The sequence below is a fragment of the Colletotrichum aenigma genome, assembly GCF_013390185.1.
Source record: "Colletotrichum aenigma strain Cg56 chromosome Unknown KSG_Cg56_contig07, whole genome shotgun sequence".
In the NCBI taxonomy this organism is placed as follows: Eukaryota; Fungi; Ascomycota; class Sordariomycetes; order Glomerellales; family Glomerellaceae; genus Colletotrichum; species Colletotrichum aenigma.
In genome coordinates, this window is record NW_023500913.1 from 2,196,657 (window position 1) to 2,217,547 (window position 20,891).

Sequence of the window (20,891 nt, forward strand, 5' to 3'; positions counted from 1 at the left end):
TTGGTGCTGGAAACCGAGCAGCAGATGAGCCGTTTTCTATTACGCCCTGCATGCTGCTAGAGGCTGAAAGTGCGATAACAACTTTAAACTCGGGGAAAAGTTCTGACGTGCTGAGAAATGCCACGAGGGGAGCATGCAACGGCCCGGTCGAGTGTCTCCACTTTCACAGGAAGAAACACGCAGGTTGCATGCCGACTTCGGGATTTGGCCGGGAACAAGCCCAACCCTTTGAAACTCGTCGAGGCTAGAGCTGGAAATGTGAGGCTTGTCGTGGGCTTTCTGCCATCTGGTTCGTTGTCATGAGTCCTGGTGGGGATGGTTCAGGGTTCTGCCACCGATCAGAAATTTATGCCAACTCTGCTCAAGTAATCAGACGGCGCCGTTGCCGGGGTCGAGGCTTGGTTCCTGTACGTAAAAATTGCAAGTTTGAATGGGCAGACAAAAAGTGTTGGTTGATTCGTAAGAAGATGCAAGGCCAGGTCGGGCCTGTAGACTAATCGAAATCTTCACCGCCGCACCCTGATTCTCGGCATTCAGATACCGATGTGGCGTCGGCAATATCCTGGACTTGCTGCGTCAGCCACGTGCGCCACGATGCACGTACCTCACCAACATGACCCGCTTCCTTGCAGACGCGGAAATGCACTCCGCACTTGGCCAGGGGTACATTCCGCTGCGGGTAGGAAATGAGCTTGGCATTTCTTGGTGCGACTCGCATCTGAGGCTCGTGATAGCTTCATAGTCCGTCAAGTGTATCGATCCCTCGCATCATCCTAGAGTCCTAGAGTTCTGGCACCCAGTGCTCGAGTTGAGGCTCCCGATAGGCCAGGCAATGCTATCTGCCTTGGATGAGACCAAATCAAACAGATGACTATCCTCAATGTGCACTAACTCGCCTTCCTCTGAATCCCATCCGAACATCTTACACCAGATGTCATGCTTCTCCCCATCCGCCGCCTGAAGCGGACCTCCCTCCTCCACATGTGTCTGCTCCTCCTCGCCCTAGACGCCTATCTCATCATCCGCAACCGCCCCGTCACCGACTACCCGGCCATTATCCCCTCCCGGCACCCCGGCAATGAGACCTTCTTCATCGCCAGCATCCACCGAAACAACGGGGCCCTCCTAGCCCATCCCGTATCCTCTAACATACTCAAGCTCGTCGACTACCTCGGTCCCGACCGCGTGCACTTCTCCGCCGTCGAGTCCGGCTCCAAGGACGACACTAAAGCCAGGCTCTCCTCCCTCCAGGAGCATCTCAACGCCAAGGGCGTCTCAAACACCATCATCCTCGGCAAGACAGCCCCAGAACAGCTCGCCGAGATCCACGACCGGCCTCCGCCGTCCTCCGGCTTCGGCCCGCCGCCGCCCGGATGGACATGGAACCCCCACGAGAACCAATTCGACATGCGCCGCGTTACATACCTCGCCCGCGAGCGCAACCGCGCCATGGATCCCCTGGCCGAGCTCCTCGCCTCGCAGGACAGGAGGTTCGACAAGGTCATCTGGCTCAACGACGTCGTCTTCGAGACGCGCGAGGTGCACATGCTGCTGGGCACCCGCGGTGGCGCCTACGCCGCCGCGTGCGCCATGGACTTCATCCTCTGGCCGTACTACTACGACACCTTTGCGCTGCGCGACGACGCGGGTCTGAAGACGGCGTCGTGGTACTGGCCGTGGTTCCACAGTCCGCGCGCGCGAGCATCTGCGGAGACGATGGAGCCCGTGGAGGTGAAGTCGTGCTGGAACGGCATGGTCGTGTTCGATGCGGCGCCATTTTATGACGAGAGACTGCGGTTCCGCGGTGTCGAGGACAGTCTTGCGGCGATGCACCTGGAGGGGTCGGAGTGTTGCCTGATTCATGCGGATAACCCTCTCAGTCGCAAGAATGGGGTATGGCTGAACCCAAATGTGCGCGTGGGGTACAATGAGAAGGTGTTTGAGCAGACGAAGATGGACCGGTTCCCGACGGCGTGGGCTGCGGTGGTTGGATTCTGGGCGAACAGGTATCTGAGGGTGCGAAATGGTATCCAGCTGAGGTTGGAGCGGTGGGCGGTTGAGAAGAAGCTGCGGCAGTGGGTTGATGAGACGCCGCCGAGTGAGTTGCCGCGAAGTGAGCCGGGGGAAATGTGTCTCATCAACGAGATGCAGATCATGTGGGAGAACGGGTGGAAGCATATATAGATAGACCGGGGCGTCTGGCGCAAGCCGATCCAAGTCAAACTCGTTATTGTGTATAGTAGATAAGACTGGTCTATAACGCCACGTCATGAAGTTGTAGAAATAGAACAACATTGCCTCCGATGTGCGGGCAGGGACATCCGTTCCCCCCATGACTGTAGAAAGCCAACCGTCCAAAAGACCTCCTCCAAACGCCAACCCTTGCCTTCATAATACAGAACAGCGCCAAAGGTGATTGCAGGCATCCAAAATCTCATCGTGGTGGTATATCTCCTACGCCCCTGTCCGTCTATTTGTTATGCCAGATGAAGTTCCGGAGCGAGTCCCACTCGCTGCTCTGTACGTAAATGTAATTCATACTGCTCCGCAGACTGGGCTGCAGATCGGCCGGGTGATGGCGGAAGAGGTACATGACCATGGCCCAACTGGTGCTCGCGAAGACGGGCCAGGCGTAGTAGCTGATCTTGGCGGACAGGTCCTCGCGGCTAACGACGGGGAGACCCTTGCCGGGAACGACGGCGAGGCGGGCGAGGCCGAGGACGACGCGGGCGAAGACGTAGATGACAATCTGCTGGTTGACGCTCGAGATCTTGCCGGTCCGCGGGGAGCGGCCGCCGAAGACGAGGTAGCCGCCCAACAGGCCCGCGAAGAAGGAGTCGTAGGGGCCCTCCTTGCCCGGGGTCGGGCCGTAGTGCTTGAGGAGGTACATTGTGCCCTTGTAGATTGTCGCGAACTTTGCGAGGTTGCGGGCGTGGGTTCGGGTGGCTTTGAATACAAGGCTTGCTTTTTGTTGGAAGCTGTGAGGGAGAAGGGTGTTAACGATGGGTTCGGGGGGAGAGACATGCGGGGAGGTAGACGTACGTTCCGGAGCGGAAGAGGAAGATCATTCTGTCAAAGGAAGAATGTTAGCTATGCTCACAATGCTGCGGATCTGGAACGGGTACTGCGACGTACACAAGCGCGTGGGGGAAGCGGACTTTGGTGCCGTAGACAGCGCCATTGCGGGCGCCTTTGACGACGGCGAGGATGTCGTGATACTTGGGGTCGAGGATGATGCGCTCGATCGCGGCCTGGGTTGCGCGTTAGCATTCGGGGCCGAACGAAGGCAGAATTGATTTGACAATGCATTCGCAATCGTACCTTGAGGCCATCGAGGGCGGCGAGCGACATGTTGGCAACAAGAACGGGGGTGGCCTGGCTAGCCTCGGCAAATCGCAGCTCGCTGTAGGGAAATGATGGTGTTTGCGACGACGAACGGTCGCTCTTGAGTTGGCACTCTTCCGCTCAGCGCATGGGTCTTCAGGGATAAAATGCTGCAATTACAGAAAAAGAATGCAAAGATCAATCGGTCAAATTGCGCATGCGAAGGGAAGGGTGTGTGAGGTTGTCGGGGAGAGAGAAAAGCCACGGCGGACGTGGTCGATTACGGCAGACGGACGGGATGGAGTGACGGACTTTTGGGACCTTGGGACACCCCAGGTGCGGCAGGTGTACCTCGGATGTCCATGGCTTCGGCTCTGGGCGAGTCACGCTGCCGCTGCGCTGCGGCACGACACGCTGTGGATTTGCGCTGGAGCTGTCGCTTCAGGAGTACCAGCCCCCCCGGCTCCCCCACAGGTCCCTATGACGCACGGTTGAGATGGCGCTAATCCGTCCCCAGGGATGCCCGTCCGGGGAAGGTCTTGGATTGCTGCGGGCTCCTTTTTTTTTTTTTTTTTTTTTTTTTTTTTTTTTTTTTTTGCATGTGATGCAGCCTGCGAGTTGTGACAGGACGACAACTCAGATGCTGTGTCACTTATTAGGGGTGTTGGTACCCGGGAAGACTGAGAAAACATGGGACGGTATTGCCAGTGACCCTTCAACACCTCATCTTCCTCACATTCAGCTCTCGGGACGATAATGGCGTCTTTTGCATGCAAGTATGTTATGGACAGTGAGATGGAGTACTGCAGATACAAGAGTCAGTTGTCTCGGTCACTGTCTCCCACGTGGTATCGAATTCCATGTGAATTTGACTCTGCGACTTGGCGCTGCTGACTCCGTGGCTGGCACTCTGAAAACGGGGCCACCTCCAACTGCCACATGCTTCAAGTTGTATCATTTCCGCTTCTGCAATCTGCTTGCCGAATCGCAATTGAGTTGTGACAAGGTTACCAACATAATTCGCAATTCGTGCATCATTTCTCGACTGTCTTCATTGAACCTCGATTCTGTCATCTTAGGTGGACGTGCTTGTGTCATAGCATCACATGCAAGCCATTGAGTGAATTGTGGCTGGTTTGAAAGTGTCCAAAGCCAATTTCAGCCGTCGCTTTAATTCACGTCATATCGTCCTTCTATAACAGCAATATTGGGTTGAACAGACTTACTCCAATTCAGGAATGTGAGAAGAGTTGGGCCAAACTAATACAGATACGAAACCCCTTCCAAACCCTCAAGGCTTCGGCTCACACACAGCAATAAATGGCGAAGTCACACCTGAGATAGTCAGCCTTAATTCATAGTGGGAAAACTCACGTCCACTTACTGCCAAAGAACAACCTTCCGGTCTTCGCATCGTGAACCACCGTAGTGGAACCAGGAAGCAACTCCCCTTTACCGTCCTCAATCACCTTCTCCCACACGTACTCGCCGTCGGTCTCCTTGCGAATTCGCACCGCAGCGCTCTTCGGCCTGGCGTTCAGCGGGTCCTCGGAGGCCTGTAGAATCTCTATCCCGCGCGGAAACACCGCGGCGTAGATGTCCCCCTTGCCGTCCACGGACAGGTTGTCGATGACGTAGGGCACGGGGATGTCGGCGACTTTGACCAGCCCGTCCGTCTCCGGGTTGATCCTGTACACCTGGACGCCGCCGGCCAAGGCGCTGGGCACGTAGATGAGCCCGTCGTGGCCGCGGACCAGGCCGTTGGGCATTCTGTGGTGCGTCGATATGCGCTTGCATCCTTCAGTAGAGCAGTAGGACACATCGCCGTGACCAAAGAAACCGCTCAGGAAGAATCCCTGTGATGAGAATGTTAGTAGTGCACTAGCCGACGGGCAACCCGCTATCTCACCAGTCCCCTCTTCTTGTCGCCACTGTCGTTTGTAAAGTAAAACGAAGTGCTAGAGAGGGCGGCGATGTTGTTTGGCGTGGAGATGTTAGCATTAGCAAACGTGCGGATGTGCTTCATCTCCGTCGCCGCGGGGGCGATTTCAAACACCTCGATTGTAGCATTGGCGCCTTCATTGGCCTCCTTGAGCAGCTCGCCCGTGACAGCATCTACCGGAGGGCGGTTGTTGACCAAGAGAAGCTCAACTTTGCCGTCCTCCGATGCATCAATGCCCGTCAAACCCACAAGTTGAAGCAAGCCATCGCCGGCGGTACCAGAGAAGCCGGGCGTTGAAAGAGCGCGGTACTCGAACCCCTCATCCTTGGGCTTGTCGATGTCTAAAGCGACGACAGCATCCCGGGTGGAGCGGCCCGAGATGTTGAAGTGATGACCGCTGGGGACTGGAGTCAGCCTCCGGCAGCGCGGGCTGCATGTCTCGGGGGTGGGGATCGGCTTACTTGGGCATCCACTGCTGACGGGCCAGGGAGTCGGAGCAGGCCAGGAACAGCGTGCGCGTTGCCTCCGACAGCCACATGTCCTCGCATGCTTGCAGCCTGGTGTCCTCGATGCGACGGCACGAGTATGGAAAGTCAGAGAGAGGCTGGAACGTCTTTCCGAGACCGAGACCCAGCTTAATGGGGTCTTTCAACACGAGCTGCAGGCCCACGGCGAGGATGACGGCGAACAAGACGCCGGTCTGGAGGATGAAGCCCATTTTCGCCAAAGAAAATCCGTTGAGCGTGTCTGTGACAGGGAATGTCTGAGTGGAGGTGAATGAAGACACTTATAAACAAGGAGTACTCCGTTCGATGAGATTGCCCAGGGATGTGATCCTCCGGGTACAACCGCGACCCTTCTGAGCGGCCCACTGGAAGCTTCTCTGAGCTTGCTAGAGAAGTCGTATGAGTTTGAACTCAACTAAGCTTCAGAAGCGTGAAGAGGTTTTCTACAGTTAACTCTGGTCCTGAGGTTTTTGTGGCACAAGAGATTGACAGTTTTGCGGTAGCATCAGATTGGGTGCCAAGTCAATAGTTGTGAGTTTGAGCACGTTTTTGTTTCGTAGCGGGCATTCGCTGAGTTACAGTGGGCGGGTTTGTCCCCCCGGCCCCGCCCGGTAATCGTCTCCGCCTCCGTCGGGGACGGGCACCGTCGTCCGGATGTACAAGACACTCTTTTCTGCGTCCACGTTCACCAATAGGGTTCGATGCAAAAGATGGCCACCGGAAGACTGGCTCATTATGCACAATGAACGCTTTTCGAACGTCGTATGGAGGGAATTGGCTGAACAATCACATGGCATGCTTAAGTTTGTTCACTGTAAAAACGTTGAGATCGAAAGGATGAACCAGTACTCAAGTGGGATAAACTTTTGAAATGAACGTCCTTCCCCGACCCCAAGTACTATGTACTTGTGAAATTATGCGATAGATATCTACTTGGCGACCCGGTACTCGTAAGACGTATTCTCATTCGCTTCTCATCCAAACCCAACATGGCGTTGCAAGCGGCCAACGTCAGGTCCTCACTACTGTACAACCCTGACACATGAATGCCACAGATCAGAAGTCAAACTCCCCCCTGAAGATCTCAGGATCAACACCTGCAACGGTCTTGTCGGCCAGATCCCGGCGGCCCATCTGAGTGAACACCCGGCGGAGCGTGTCGTACAGAGTGGTGCTCCGGTTCTGCGCCGTCATGCGGTCGATCTGCTCGTCAAGGGCAGCAGTGTTGGTGCCGCCGCGGGCACCGTCGCCGCCGCCAAGAATCTCGTACGCCATGTTGCGTCCACTCTTCTCGATAGCTTTGTGCATGTTGAGCGCAGCAAGGAAGTGGGAAGCAGCTTCAGCGTGGCAGCCAATGTTTATGCAGCTGACACCCAGATTGTACCTCGCACGCACGAAGTTGGGGTGGATGCTAAGCGCCTTCTCGTACGCCGCGATAGCCTCCTCGGAGCGGCCGGAGTTAGCAAGCGTGGCGCCCAGACGGTTCCAGAGCAAGTGTAGTTGCTCTTGCTGGTTCGACGTTCCGAGTTCGGAAGAGTGGAGAGCCGCAGTGAAGCAGTCAACGGCCTTGTCGTACTCCTCAGCACCATAGAAGAGTACTCCGAGACCGACTTGCACGTCAGGATCCATATGTTCGCCATCAGGGCTCAACTGTGCCGCCTTGATGAAAAGGCTAGTAACCTTATCATGCAGTTGCTGACGGTCTGTAAAGCCCATCTCAGCCATGGGATGGAGGTCCTTCGGGGCGATAATGTTGGGGTACTTGACGGACAGCCACCTCTCGAGGGTGCGGTAGGCGGTGCTGTCATAGCCCTCGTTGGTGTAAGAAACAGCTAGGCCCATGAGAGCAGCCAAGTTGTTCGGGTCTAGCTTGAGGGCCTGTTCGAGAGCACGAATAGCTGCTGTCTCCTTTTCGTTTTGCGCCTGTGCTGAGCCGAGGTACACCCAAGCCTCGGTGTGCTCTGGGTTCTGTTGGACCGCAGCCTCGAAGGCGAGCGCCGCAAGAGACAGGTTTCCACCCTCACGCATGATGCGAACACCCTCGTCGAAGGCGTTCTTCTCTTCGCTGAAGAAGTTGTCTTCCTCGAAAAGGTAGTTCTCCACCACCGGGTCGCCAAGCCGGCCCCAGTCGCTGCTCATACCGGTGAAATCAGGACCCCAATCCTCGCTGTCGAACTTATCGAATGTCGAGTCGTCAACCATGCCTCTAGCCGCCGCTGTCTCCGCCTCGATTCCCTTCCATATTGACTCAAAGTCACCAAAACCAGTTTCTGATTCCATGGCTTTGTCCATTTCGTCAAGCTCTGGCTCGGCTGCCTTGGCCTCCTGGTCTTCCTTCTCTTGCAACTCCATCTGCGCAAACTGCTCCTCCCATTTGTTATCATCAAGCTCAACCAGCTTTCCCTTGCCCTTAACGTCCTGTTGCGGCTGCTGGTGCATAGGTTGCTGATACATGGGCTGGAACATGGATGGACCCATCATGCTGTTGTAGCCCATACCCATATTCATCCCCATGTTCATTCCCATTCTCGGTTGCTGCGCCATTTGGCTGGGCATCGGACTCGCCCTGGCCGACGAAGGCTGCTGGTTCATCTGCCGGAAGCGTGAAAATTCTTCGGGGCTGAATTGTGTGCCGGGAGGAGCATTGAAGGCGGACTCCATGGCAGCCTGGTTCTGGAAGTCGTTCGCCCACGTTGGGGAGGTCGAGTTCGCGCGGAGGTGGACGGCTTGCGCAGGATTTAGTTGGACCGCGCCGTTCGGCATTGGGATCTCTTGTTGAAGGCCGGGTCCCTTGTTCAGGAATCCGTTCATCATCTATAATATCGGTCAGCCCAAAGTGCAACTCCGGGAGCGCGGGGTCTGCCCACCTCATCCTGTGGAGTGCTTGCGCCGGCGCTCCTGAAGCCGCCAGCAAGAGCGTTCGGCCCTCTCTGCACCAGTCTGTCTCTTTGGAGAGTGTTGTCATCTTGGACGTGTTTCTGGAACTGGCTGAGGGGGTTGCCGGAGGTTGAGCATTCTGCGCCACCTAGGAACGACATGGTGACAGTGCCGTGGGTAGCTGAAGATGTGTCGGTAAGAGGTCAGGTTTGTGCAACGTGCAGTCGAAGTGCACAACCGCAAGCGTAGAGACAGGTAGCGTCGGCTCGAGTGGCGTCTGAGGAGTAGAGGATGTGGTACGCGTTGTCGGTCGAGTTGGAGAAGAACCAGCAGGTAGGGTGGATGGTTTGTAATTGGAGCACCACCACTCACTTGAGTCTCCGAGAACATACCGAGGCAGGCCGGCGTGGGGCTCGGGCTTGGCTGTTTCTCCGCAGCCGGAGGCGGGGGAGCCAATCACAGAGCATCTGCGACGGATAAGCGCAGTGGCACCGGTGTGGACCCTGGCTGAACAGGACGTGGAATTCCGATGCGGCGGCATGTGAGCTGTGCATGGATACAAGAGGAAACACTTCACTGCCACCAGGAGCTGCGCTGCGTGCCTCGAATTGGTTTGGCTTTTAGAAATGAGGTGAAGCCCTTCTGCGTTGAGTTTTGGAGTCTCGTCTGAAGGAGTTACAGAACCGAGGACTATCTAATTCGTTTCTTCATAAGACTATCCTGGGCTTTCTCATTGCCCCAGTTCTTTTTACACTAGCACATATTTCCGCCTCTATGACAAACCTAGGGGTATCATTCAGTTGTAAACAGCCATCAGCCGCTTTAGTGCACGACATCCTCCTCCCGAAGTCCTATGGACCGTCTATGCTATACCGCCTAGACTCTCATCTGAACAGGGATAACTTCCAGGATGGGAGTCTTTCTGCAAAACCATCCCTCTTGGCCTGCTCATTTCACACCAATGAAGCCAACGCTTTGTCTGGCCTTTTTAACGGCGCGTCGAAGAGCTTGCTCTTCTGTGTCCGTCCACTTGACCGATAGCTGATCCCACTTCTTTCCGGGCGTGTTATACTCTCGTTTCCACTGGGATTGCATCGCCTGCAGTCTGCTCATCTCGCGCGGATCTCCAGACCCCGAATACACGATGAATGCTGTGCAAGGTGGGAGGCTATCGTGAATGGCCTGCAACCGGGCTGAGAGACGAGCCAAACATCTCTCGAGGTCTGAACTGCCGAGGTTGGGATCGAGCTCCGCAGAATCGATGTCCGGAGGGCCACCATCGCTGCTGGCGTTCTCGACCCGATTCCTGTTCCACCAGCCCTGAAGTGCTTCGAGTTCGCGCATGCGACCCCAGACGAAGTCCACGCCGCCACCGGGGATTTCCAAGCCATCTGGGTCGCCATTAACAGCGCGAATCACGCCCTTGACAACGTCCGCATCCGACTTGCAGCCGATCTGATGCGTCGCGCCGGCACCGGGTCCCTTGGACGGATCACCCCAGTCTACCGCTGCGCTGGTCTTGCCGGTGACTTGACCGCCAACGTCGCCGCCCTGGGCCTTGTATGCTGTGCCGGCTCTTGCCAGGCGTCGAAAGAGGTTTTCGCCTTGAGAGTCAGACGCACCCCATAGCCTTCCCTTCTCGCACTTTTGGCGCACAAGGTCGAGGCACGCCTTAGCATCCTCGATCGGGTTGTGTCCATTAGCACCGCCCTTCTGAATCTCGCGATTGACATATTTTTGAGTGAGCCACTTGAGTGACGATTTAAGCGGCGGTCCTCGTGGGTGAGGGTAGATGAGCGAGGTATCGACAATAAAGGGGTGAGAGAAACGAAGCGCTTTGAGGTCAGACTCGAGCGAGTGTCCAATCAGAATTGTTCGCGGTGTAACGATTTCGAGCAGCTTCTTCTGAATGTCTTGAAGAGTCGTCGTTACAGGCTTCAGCATCTCCTCTGTGATACCGGAAAACCTCGTGACGTAGTCGATGATGGGCTTTTCGGGTTTGACCAGCTCGTCCATAATGACATCGCCGGACCAAGTGATGATGCTGATGCGTGTAAGGGAGTATTCGTTCTCGCCTGTCATGCACATCTCGCAGTCCAGTGCCAGACATTCACGCCCGGCCGTGACGCTACCTGTCTCGATTTCCGATTCGGGTACGTCGCCGTCCTCAAGTTTGTCGACCTTTGACACAACCCATCCGTCTGGGACCTTGAAAGATGCTTTCCTTTCTTCGTCTTCGATAAGTGCCGGGTGAATGAGGTGACCTGCGACTTCCAGCTCTTCGAGGGATGCCAGAAACTCAGTGATGCGTGTGCGCTCGTTCTTCCAGCCGTTCGGCTCTCTAGCTGGCTTGGGGCCCTTTCTGTCACTCTTGTCCTTGGGCATAGGGGCGGTCAAGAATGTTCCCAAAGGCGAGTGAAGCTTCATGTACTTGTCGTCGCCGGGAGCCTTGACCGGCCAGATGTGAGGGAACATCTTGGCGAAACTCTGAAGCGCAAGTGGCAGCTTCTCGGCTGAGAGCTCTCGAGGATAGTAGTCATCAGGTGACGTTTCCAGCAGATCTTGATTACTAGAAGGACCTGATTTATACGTCGAGAAGTTGACCGCCTCCTTGAACATGGCTTCCTCGAGTCCCGGGACCATCAACACCACAATCTTCCGGAAATTCGGTCGATGGGAGACTGAGACCCAGTTGGGACCAGTACCATCGGCGAAGATGTAGAGAACGAGGTCGCGCAGCATTGCTAGGTTGATCTTGCCGAAGATCTTGGCGCTCGTGGAGAACTTGATTGAGGGATAGTTATTGGAGCCTTCGCGGGGGATCTTCTTGCGCTTCTTGTTCGATCGTTCGACCTTCTCCCATCCTTCGTCATCATCGTCCGGGGCAGATCTTTTAAGGTTTTCGCTGCTTTGGGTCTGGGATGAGCTCTCGCGGGTCGTAACATTGCTGGTTTCTGTCGGCTTGTCGACGGCAGGGTCGACTGTCGCGACGGCGGGCTGGGCGTTGATGTCGGCCATGGCTTCATCTGCGAATTGCGCACTCCAGGGCTGACTATTTTTCTTCTTGCCCATGATAAGCAACCTCCAAAAAGCTGAGTTGGAGATGTGGTGAGGTTACAACGCGCCTCTGAGAAAGTGGTGGGGTTGAAGATGGAGGATTATTTTCGCACCTTCACCGGGAGCCCAGAAAATGTCCATCCAACTTTCTGTCAATCGAGCGACGCAACTTTAATTACGGGTCCCTTGCGGGGAGAGCCAATGGGACACGATAAAGATAAGATAAGGACACAGGGCCTGCGGTCACAGCTAGGGACCCTGGTCAACGCTGGGAGGCAGGGACACTGGAGGGACATCTTCAATGGCACCTACCTTTATGGCCAGTGCCTTCGTCCCTGTCGCAACACGCAACTAAAACAATTCACTCCCCGCGTCAACATCAGCGGCGCCATAATTTTCATTTCCATCCTTTGTTTGGATTCATCATCTTGATTGCGCCAGAGTCTCTGCCTTCTATCACATCGTTCACCAGCGAGCATCTTCATTAGCACCTGCACATCACGAGCCAACTGCACGTTACGCTATGTGACAAGATGGACACTGTTCAGTGCAGATGTAAGAATTGCCAGGCGAACTTGGCCAAGTTTGCCAACTTGTGGACTCAAATCGGGAAGTCATATTTCAGTCCGGTCCTAGAAGCCAAAGGCGACGTTAAAATAGTCGATGTTGAGCCCATCAGAGAGGGGGAGCCACAAACGTTGGTGGCTGAATGGTGCGGTAGTTTATTTCTCAAGCAAGAATCAAGCCTGGAGCGCTAACTGCTTGTGCAGCGAATTAAAGGACATCGCATGCGCGAAATGCCAACAAGTTATTGGAATCAAATGTTTGAGCAGTCCGGTGAACCATGTTTTCGACGAGTAAGTTCAGCAGATCCCCAAAGTAGCTCATTCTCACTGTTGTTAGCTCGCAAATTCTTCTACGGCAAAACTCAGTCCTATTTCTTGACAGAAAAAGCAATCCGTCAGAATTGAGGGTGCGCCGTACGCTGGATCTGAAACCACCAGAAGCCAGCCGACAAGGCTACTGTCACGACTCCGGCTTGAGCGACGGGCATGCCTCGATTGCTTCTGAATCCATCGACCTGCTTGACATACAAGCCGATCTTGAAACGCAGCGCGAGGATATTGAGAGGATTGACACTGCAGGGTACCAGGTGGTATCTCAATTCAATGATACCATAACTCGGATTGACCGCGAGGTCAAGAAGCTCAACGGGACCATGATGAATCTGCGTCGAGACATCGACAACCATGCAGCGGACATGTTTACTGTCAAGAAAGACGTGGTGAGTATGAGACAGTCTCTCCGCCAAGACTCTCTTACATCGCCATTGCACACTAAGCTTCAGACAGCAAGCGCTGCCGTTGCAGAGATCGGAAAGCTTTGTCAGGATGCAAAAGTTGAAACAGAGAAGCTCAATCAAGAAGTCCATACTACAAAATATCAGCTACAACAACTGGAGAACGCCTCGTCAAATCTTCGCCAGGAGCTTGCAAGTGCAAGGAAAGCTACAAAGGATGCACTTGGTATCGCCAAGGACACCGCCAAAGAAACGGCGAATATACGGATGGAGTTGGCCGAATTGAAAGAAAGTCTGGAGACTCACCACAGGAAGCACGACCCGAAACCGGAGTTCTTGATGCCGAGAGAACTGGACATCCTCGCCAGTAATATCACGAAAATTGGAAACAGAGCAAACCAAGTGGAGTCGTTGCAGATGGAACTTGACCTCTTCAAAAGCCGGGTCCAGCGGTTAGAAGCCAGCGTCGAGACTTCTATGCGGGGAAGGGATAACCGCCCGCCCAAATCAGTCTCTCCAAAGACCTACCCTGACGCATTGGGGATTGCAGACAGCCCGGTCAAGACAACAACGTTGCAGCAGGAGGTCCAGATACCAAGTCAGTTGACCGAGGAGCCAATGCCAAAGGCTACTCAACCTCGAGCTCGCAAAAGACGAGCAGCTCCCGAGCCAGCTGACGACCAAGGAACTGCGCATCCGAAATTGACGAAATCAGGTGCTATTGACAAGAGAAGAACCAAGAGATCGAAGCAAGATTTATCTACCGACGAACTCAACTCGATTGGCCCCCCTGCAGGCGGAAGACGGACTAGAAGCTCCAACTGTTAATAAGAACAGTCTTTTCTTGCTCTATTCATCAAGTGGGTATCATTTGGCAGACAGATCGCGGTCCATGCCCAGATCTACTTCTAGCACAACCTTTCCAAGCTCGGACAATGTCCTGATCGGCTCAACAAGACCAAACCTGAAAAAGTCATCCATGGTCTTCGGGTCTGTCCTCCACGCAAGGATCAAACTAGTCTCTTTCTCCCGACCAGGAAGACTTTCAATGTCCTTCAGTATCTCCTTCGCGAGCACCAGAGGCTCCCAGTCAGCTGACGGTGCGAGGTCGCTGTAAAAGTCGATTATCGACAATACCATCTGACACAGAGAGACCTGGTCCAGATTCTCCAGCAATTTGACGCTTTCAGGCGGAAACTTCTTCAGCGCAGCCATGTCTCTAGCAAGCTTGGTGAGCTTGCCAGGGTTGGGCGCCGTATTCGACAAAGCGATGGCAATGGCAGACAATCCCTTGAGTCTTGAGGGATGGAACGGCGCGACGTGTTTGAATGGTTCAATATCGTACGCGGACAAGCAAGCAATAGCAAGGGCGCACTCGTGGTTTCCCCGGTCCTTTCCAAAGTAGTACGCTGCCTCGTCTACCACCTGCGCAAATGGTTCAATAGCCCATTTGCCCGTGGTCACGAAATACGATCCAGTCTTGTACGCTTTCCTCAGCCACTCACGCTTCTCGTCGCGTGGCATGTCGCGCGGGAAGACGGGCATGATCTTTTGGATGTTCAAGCCCATCAATCCCTGTGGAGGATCGGTTTTGCCGCCGCCGGGTGGATTCTTGAACCGCTCGATGTCAGGCATGACGCTCATGCTGTTGAGGTCAATGGTCGGGTCGTTCATGGCGATTTGGTACTCGTCTAAATTATGCTCGCACTTATAGCAAGAACACTCGAAATGATAGAGGTCAAGCTCGCCCTGTCTCTTGCCCTTAGGTTGTGTGTGGTCTGGCATAGGTTACTAAGTGGCAATCACGAAACTGCGAGGGTCAAAAGCCAACTTACCGGCGTAAGAAATTTCAATTTCATCGCCAGGGTTGATGAACGTGGCTGATCGAAGTGTGGCAGTCCGTCCTCCAAACTGCACCATCGCGTTGGGCACACAGGAGTGATTGATCATGGCCAACGTCGTATCCAAGAAGACACCGCCCGTCTCATAGTACTCCTCCGTCCGACTGAAAGCGTTCGTCTGAAGCTACAGGATGTCAGTGCAACTCCTGTCCCCATCGAAAACGCCATTACCTTGCATAGAACCTGGAAAGACTCTTCTAGCCCCTTTAAAGTAATGGCATCAAGCCCACAGCACCTCAAAACCCCATGTGCCTGAAGCTGCAAGTCCATCTCGTCGTTCTTTCTCCACTCCTCGACGTGCCCCTCCAAAGCATCAAACGACTCCTTCAACTTCGGCCTCAGCATCACCTGCGCCCCGGCCCTGATGGGCGTGGGCACCCAATCGGGCTGATGGGCCGGCTTGACCTCATGCAGGAACTGGATTGCCTTGCACTCGACCTTGTGGATCAGCGTCCAGTTGGCCTTCTGACAGGCAGCGCCGCAGTAGGCGACTGTCTTGCAGCCCGTGCAAGCGCGCAGCTTTCCCACGCCCGCGTGGCCTTGCCTTTTCAGGCAGTGGTTGCAATACTCAAGCGCGCGGTGGCCTGGCGGGAGGACGACGGCCGGTTCGTCGAAGAGAGCAATAACGTCGCCCGGCTTGAAGCGGCGCGTCGCGTGTATGGAGCGGCCGCCTTTGGCACCGCCCTTGGAGCCACGGACTTCAATGCCGTCATTTACGGCAGGCATGATTGAGATTCTATACTGATATCATCAACAAAACGAGGTTTGAAGCTTTTCTGAAAAAAGCCTGGATGGCAGATTCCAGAGACATGCGATGTTTCCATGGAGCGCCACAAGCGTCCATATGTGGCTAGTGCCATCGACTGCCGATAAGCGATAAAAGCAGGCACCAGGTCAGCCCTGTGGCTGTGTGCTGCGTCCAGTGCCAGCAGGATCTCACCCGAGGACAACGGACTGGCAGATCACTGCTTGTGCACAGACTCCTCCATCACCCCGCCTTCTGCTCATCCCACCAACACCGTTTCTTAGTCTGGTCTCTCCTGCTGTTCTGAGCCTCAAAAAAAGCTGACAAGCTTCCCCCGCCCAAACGCGCATCCAAGCTCTGCCAAAAAAATCCCCACTCACTTTCCCCAAACCCGAAGAATAAAAAAATCACCACAACCAACGACTGCATTTGCGCATTCACACCCCAGCACTCAAAACACCCCCGTCTTTTAAATCCCAAGTCCAAACGCTACACGAGACACGCGCCTCTGATGACTACCATCGAAAACCTCAAGACAATCGACCCCTTCGCTGATGCCGAAGAGGGCGAGGGCAACAACAATCCCAAGAAAGGCCAGGACTACATCCACATCCGCATCCAGCAGCGCAATGGCCGCAAGACCCTCACCACCATCCAGGGTCTCCCCAAGCGCTTCGACCAGAAGAAGATCCTGAAGGTCATCAAGAAGAAGTTCGCCTGCAACGGTACCATCGTGGAGGACCAGGACCTCGGTGAGGTCATTCAGCTCCAGGGTGCGTCGCAAACCTTCCCCTCCATTCCCTCTTGACCCTCTCAACAGCTTCGCCGTAGCTTCCAATCCTTTTGCGCAAAGTCTAACTTACTTTTCCACTACAAAACAGGCGACCAGCGCAAGAACATTCACGATTTCCTCGTCGACAAGCAGGAGGGTCTCGAGATGGACTCCAAGGTAAGCACGCGACTCTGGACCCCACCTTCCCACTCTTGAACCCCTCCATGATCAATCACGAGATCCCGTTCCACCTCGCCACGCCTTGCCAGAGCCCAACGAAGATAGCGGCTAACCTCTTTTCCCGCTCTAGCTTGTCAAGGTCCACGGCTTCTAAAGAAGCCGTTACTGCCAGGAGGCGCCGTCTCCCCCTCGCAGCCGACCGGATTCCGGTATCCCCGAGCCGATACGAATATCGACCCCCCGTCTTCCAGCCTATGACATCGAGCTTCGTGAGGAAAGCCTGGGTGTCGCCTTGGAATATGGGCTCTGTGGTCCGAAAGTTCGGTTCTGGGGATGCGAGAGAATCTTAAAGGTGCCTGCGGGAGATCGAATCTCAATGGTCCTAGCACAATGGTGTTACTGGATTGGCGCTCCTAGGAACTGGCATGGGACTTGCGGTTCGGATGGGGTTGAGGTATCAATTTCTTTCATGATGATTCGCTGCTGCCCTGCTTGAAGACAGAGTCAGTGGCCAAACAATATCAGCTGGGGAGACTACAATCATCGGCCTTATGCTAGGTAATGGAATAAGAACCTCTACGAGTTTTACCCTCAATTCTGTCGGACAGGCAACATTGAGACATGTCCTCAATGTTCCATGATAACGCAAACCAGTTGTAAAGCCTACCAAGACCATGAGAAAAACTTCAAGGCATTTGTCACAGGCTACGGTTCTGCGGTCTTGTGTTGAATGCTGTGGCTTGATTCCCAAAAGTGCGCTACTTCAATTCCGTAACCTTCAATACTAATGACGCTAATGTATAAAACTTCTCTATCTGCCATGAGTCCCCCCAGTACGAAGACAGAGGCTTCTCTCAAAGCCATCATTGCAACGCTGTGGATTATCAATATGCCTTATCGCCATCCCACTGGGCAGCGAAAACAGTAACAGCGATGCAAAGAGCAAATGCAGCGTTGTAAGCAGTAGCCACTCCTCACTGCCTACCATTTTTCCAATAATCCAGTTGTTGACTCACTGACTTACCCCAATAATTCAGTTGTTCGAAAAATTCAAGGAAGTCCTCCCCTGATCTGAGAGGCTCGAAAGGCTCTTCGAAAAGTCTTGGTGGGGTTGAAGAGCGTCCGCCCGAGACCCGGAGTCGCGTCTCCGTAACTGGTTCCTTAGAGTGTCCGGGCGTTTGCCGGCGTCGTTGCTGTCGTCCTCGCCGCTGTCCCTGTTGACGCGCCCGTGCCCGTCCTCGTCCCGGTCCTCGCCAGATTCCTCGGGTATAGTACTCAAACGGGACTCGTCCGAAGAGGCATCATCAATAACATTGATGCCATGAATGCCTTTGATTTCACTGATCTTATCAGGCTCGTCAGACTGCTCGGAGGACCCATCATACTCGTCGTTGAAGTTGTCCGGAGTGAGTGTTGTGGTCCAGATCAAATGGCCGCGAGATGCTTGAGTGACGGGTGCTTGGGTACCGGCCGCTAGTCTACGAGAATCGTATTTCCTGTTATGCTCTTGAGAATCGTCTTTGCTATCCTTCGTCAAATACCCCGGGGATTTACTATTGCGTGCGTCTTCAAGCTCCGCTTTGAGCTTTTTGGCTTCCTTTTCTTTGGCTTCCTCTTCGAGTTCTCTCCGTATGCTTTCTGCCTCCTCGAGGCACATGAGGCACCTGCAGATATAGTTGGGAGTTGCCAGAAAGATTTCGTCGCCCTTTTTGAGGTCACGTGTGGCAAACATGTCGGGCCCACGGATCTCTGCGTTACATCGTGGATCGCCTCTGGAAACGCAATGGCTCTTGTCGGTCCATAACTTGAGGCCTATGACCCGGAAGCCCAAGGTGTTCATGAAACTGCAAAGTATTCCGTGGTCAAGAGCCGTGATCTTGTTCGGGTCAAGAGGCATGTATTTCATCACAGGAAAGTACTGTGCGCACTCTAGGCGCAATTTGACTGCATTTCCGCGCTCCTAGAAGCGGCAAAGCACATGGGTCTCCATTATAAGCTGGTCCTGGATGTAAAAGTACGGCCGGTTATCCTCGTTCAAGGTGGACATCATTTGCCCGGCCGAGTAGTCATCCGGTGAGTGACGTGCCCCGTGCTTAGGCTCGTCCAGAGACAGGAAGATTGAATTTGGCCTCCAGGGAGGCAGGGTGGTTGTCCATGGGCACTCTCCAAATGGTGGCGCCATTTCTGACGAGTCTACCGGTTCACGCTTTGGTAGCACCAGCGCTTTTCGGGCCGACGACGTTGGTGGCTCTGGCGTCGGTCGCTCTGGCGTTGGTCCCAAGGACGACAGGGAAGACGACGACGACGATGCCGCCGGCAACCGGGCTGACGACATTGGTCGCTCTGGCGTTGGTCCCAAGGACGACAGGGGCGACGACGACGACGCCGGCAACGCCGACAACGGTGGCGGCGCTGTTGGCATGGGTGGTCTTGGTTGCCCCGAGTTTCGCTGCTCTAAGATCATCGCCACGCGTTCAAGAAACCCTCCGACCAAAGTGGTATCCTGACTGGGATCAACAATCGCGTTTGGGTCCATTGTGTATAGGTCGATAGTAATTAAGGCAGAAGTAATGATCGATGGATATTGGCAGTGTTAGCGTTACGTCCAAGAAGAAGTCTGGGGGTGACGAGGACAGAAACGAGGAGAGAAACGGGGGAGGTTAAGACAGGGGTTTTGAAGTCACAGATCAAGGGATATGGCACCTGCCTGCAAGACCGGAGTGGAAAACGCCTTCTATGAACACATCCTACATGGCTGATGAGGAAGTCCACTGAATCTAGCTTCCTACCTTAACAGCGGCCCTTCCCTCTCTTGGCTCATCACTGTCGTGGTGTGGCAGGCACAACTTTAACGGGGCATGTCGGCCCCGCTCGCCAGTACTTCCACACATCATCGACCTTGCCAGAGAAATTGATCAGGTTGGAAGGAAGTCGAGACTCGCGACATCCTGGCGAGCAGTCAACGTAACAAATGAACTGAAAGCCTTGATTCAACCTCGGGTCGATCTATGTAACGGTATCATACAACACCACCCCTCGCTCATTCCCGCTTCTTCGCAAGCAGCTGGGCTTTCCGCTCCTCCTCGTCGAGATGTTGCTTCCTGTAGTGAGCAACAACGTGGTCCAGGTTGGTCTGGGAGCCAGCAACAATGTTGCGGGCGGCGTGACTCGACATGGCCCTGCGTAGAAAAGTTGTGTTAGCCGCACTGCATCCTCTGGGCTTTCCAAGCCAGTGTCCAGTCATATCATCGTGGTTCGGGAAGGCTCACTCAGGAAATCGGAGGTCGACGTCGCGGTTGGCCGGGGTGGAGAAGAAGAGCAACCTGTCGAAACCGGCCTGCTCAACGGCCTTGGTGTGAAGGTGGCTCCTTTCGGCCCATGTCTCCTGGTAGTGCCAGTACTCGTGGATCTTCTTGGTGAGGAATGGCGGCTCGCCGTCCTTGCCGGGCTGGCTGATCTTGTACATGAAGTACGCAGCGGGAATGACGGCAACGGTCGCCCAGAAGAAGTTCTACAACGCCAAAAACAGCTCCATTAGCTTCCAAACTCTCCGTATCGACGATCAATTGGCGCAAGAACGTACTCCGATGGGCTCCTCGACGTTGTGGGCGTGGTGGTGGCCGTGGTCGCCTCCGGAGGCGTATGATCGCGATTGGCGCAGCCCAGTCAGGCGGGACTGGCGCGCGATGCAGGCACCCCGCGTTCGAATGGCCTGCATCGTGAATGACGTTGCGGGACGGTGTCAATGGACGATAGGAATCGGGTTGTCGTGGGGATTGAGGAGGGAGCTTTCGGGTGTGGAGGTGATTCCCAAGGTTCGGTAGTCGGGGAGGAGCGTCACTTTTCGCGGTTTAGCGCCGCAGCGGCTGTGGCGGCTGTTTTGGCCAATCACGACTTGCCGAATTCAAATAAGAGAATCGCCTCTCAAAATGGGTACCACGGTCTTGAGCATGGGGCAATGAGACAACTTGGCCAGACGGATGAATTCGATGAATTTCTATTTCGTGATGGTAAACTGTCCTTTTTTTTCTGTTGACTCATTTTCGTTCATTAACCCAATTATAAGAGTGCATGTACTCGTCTGTCGCATCAGCATCTCAAACCCATCTTGGCTTTAGACTTTCGACACAAATCTTATTGAACTCACTGCCTTGTTGCCCGTGCCCACTGTTCTCATACAATAACACTGGGTCTCATCATCCCTCGCCGCAAACGGGGCGACAACGACGTTGACTGAAGAGGTCAACCTCTCTCCGGAATTACATATCGCAAAACCACAATTCACAA

General features: G+C 54.5%; 10 protein-coding genes across 10 annotated transcripts; 4 read left to right on the plus strand and 6 right to left on the minus strand.

The window, feature by feature from the left end:
* Positions 1-936: 936 nt before the first annotated feature.
* On the plus strand, positions 937-2,184 carry CMT1-0 (Alpha-1,3-mannosyltransferase CMT1; the record flags this gene model as incomplete). Its single annotated transcript, XM_037326093.1, has 1 exon — positions 937-2,184. One exon carries the CDS (start codon positions 937-939, stop codon positions 2,182-2,184), a length of 1,248 nt encoding a protein of 415 aa, XP_037175430.1.
* A 286-nt stretch (positions 2,185-2,470) lies between these two features.
* Pxmp4 (Peroxisomal membrane protein 4) lies at positions 2,471-3,351 on the minus strand (the record flags this gene model as incomplete). Its single annotated transcript, XM_037326094.1, has 4 exons — positions 2,471-2,978; positions 3,043-3,069; positions 3,136-3,251; positions 3,322-3,351. 4 exons carry the CDS (start codon positions 3,349-3,351, stop codon positions 2,471-2,473), a joined length of 681 nt encoding a protein of 226 aa, XP_037176035.1.
* Positions 3,352-4,615: 1,264 nt separating this feature from the next.
* On the minus strand, positions 4,616-5,984 carry Pon1-0 (Serum paraoxonase/arylesterase 1; the record flags this gene model as incomplete). Its single annotated transcript, XM_037326095.1, has 4 exons — positions 4,616-4,659; positions 4,709-5,180; positions 5,234-5,663; positions 5,728-5,984. The coding sequence occupies 4 exons, from the start codon at positions 5,982-5,984 to the stop codon at positions 4,616-4,618; spliced, it is 1,203 nt and encodes a 400-aa protein (XP_037175435.1).
* An 844-nt stretch (positions 5,985-6,828) lies between these two features.
* On the minus strand, positions 6,829-8,810 carry PAY32 (Peroxisomal targeting signal receptor; the record flags this gene model as incomplete). Its single annotated transcript, XM_037326096.1, has 2 exons — positions 6,829-8,586; positions 8,640-8,810. 2 exons carry the CDS (start codon positions 8,808-8,810, stop codon positions 6,829-6,831), a joined length of 1,929 nt encoding a protein of 642 aa, XP_037175436.1.
* A 787-nt stretch (positions 8,811-9,597) lies between these two features.
* CGCA056_v010850 (putative exonuclease) lies at positions 9,598-11,721 on the minus strand (the record flags this gene model as incomplete). Its single annotated transcript, XM_037326097.1, has 1 exon — positions 9,598-11,721. The coding sequence occupies one exon, from the start codon at positions 11,719-11,721 to the stop codon at positions 9,598-9,600; it is 2,124 nt and encodes a 707-aa protein (XP_037175924.1).
* Positions 11,722-12,239: 518 nt separating this feature from the next.
* On the plus strand, positions 12,240-13,834 carry CGCA056_v010851 (uncharacterized protein; the record flags this gene model as incomplete). The annotated part of the gene is made up of 3 exons (XM_037326098.1): positions 12,240-12,418; positions 12,477-12,563; positions 12,610-13,834. The coding sequence occupies 3 exons, from the start codon at positions 12,240-12,242 to the stop codon at positions 13,832-13,834; spliced, it is 1,491 nt and encodes a 496-aa protein (XP_037176046.1).
* Positions 13,835-13,873: 39 nt separating this feature from the next.
* On the minus strand, positions 13,874-15,633 carry ASHR1 (Histone-lysine N-methyltransferase ASHR1; the record flags this gene model as incomplete). Its single annotated transcript, XM_037326099.1, has 3 exons — positions 13,874-14,784; positions 14,842-15,031; positions 15,079-15,633. The coding sequence occupies 3 exons, from the start codon at positions 15,631-15,633 to the stop codon at positions 13,874-13,876; spliced, it is 1,656 nt and encodes a 551-aa protein (XP_037175925.1).
* A 530-nt stretch (positions 15,634-16,163) lies between these two features.
* On the plus strand, positions 16,164-16,758 carry sui1 (Protein translation factor sui1; the record flags this gene model as incomplete). The annotated part of the gene is made up of 3 exons (XM_037326100.1): positions 16,164-16,425; positions 16,534-16,601; positions 16,735-16,758. 3 exons carry the CDS (start codon positions 16,164-16,166, stop codon positions 16,756-16,758), a joined length of 354 nt encoding a protein of 117 aa, XP_037176047.1.
* A 2,000-nt stretch (positions 16,759-18,758) lies between these two features.
* CGCA056_v010854 (uncharacterized protein) lies at positions 18,759-19,157 on the plus strand (the record flags this gene model as incomplete). The annotated part of the gene is made up of 1 exon (XM_037326101.1): positions 18,759-19,157. The coding sequence occupies one exon, from the start codon at positions 18,759-18,761 to the stop codon at positions 19,155-19,157; it is 399 nt and encodes a 132-aa protein (XP_037176049.1).
* Positions 19,158-19,644: 487 nt separating this feature from the next.
* Positions 19,645-20,322, minus strand: CGCA056_v010855 (NADH-ubiquinone oxidoreductase 17.8 kDa subunit; the record flags this gene model as incomplete). Its single annotated transcript, XM_037326102.1, has 3 exons — positions 19,645-19,783; positions 19,874-20,115; positions 20,188-20,322. The coding sequence occupies 3 exons, from the start codon at positions 20,320-20,322 to the stop codon at positions 19,645-19,647; spliced, it is 516 nt and encodes a 171-aa protein (XP_037176048.1).
* Positions 20,323-20,891: the final 569 nt, after the last annotated feature.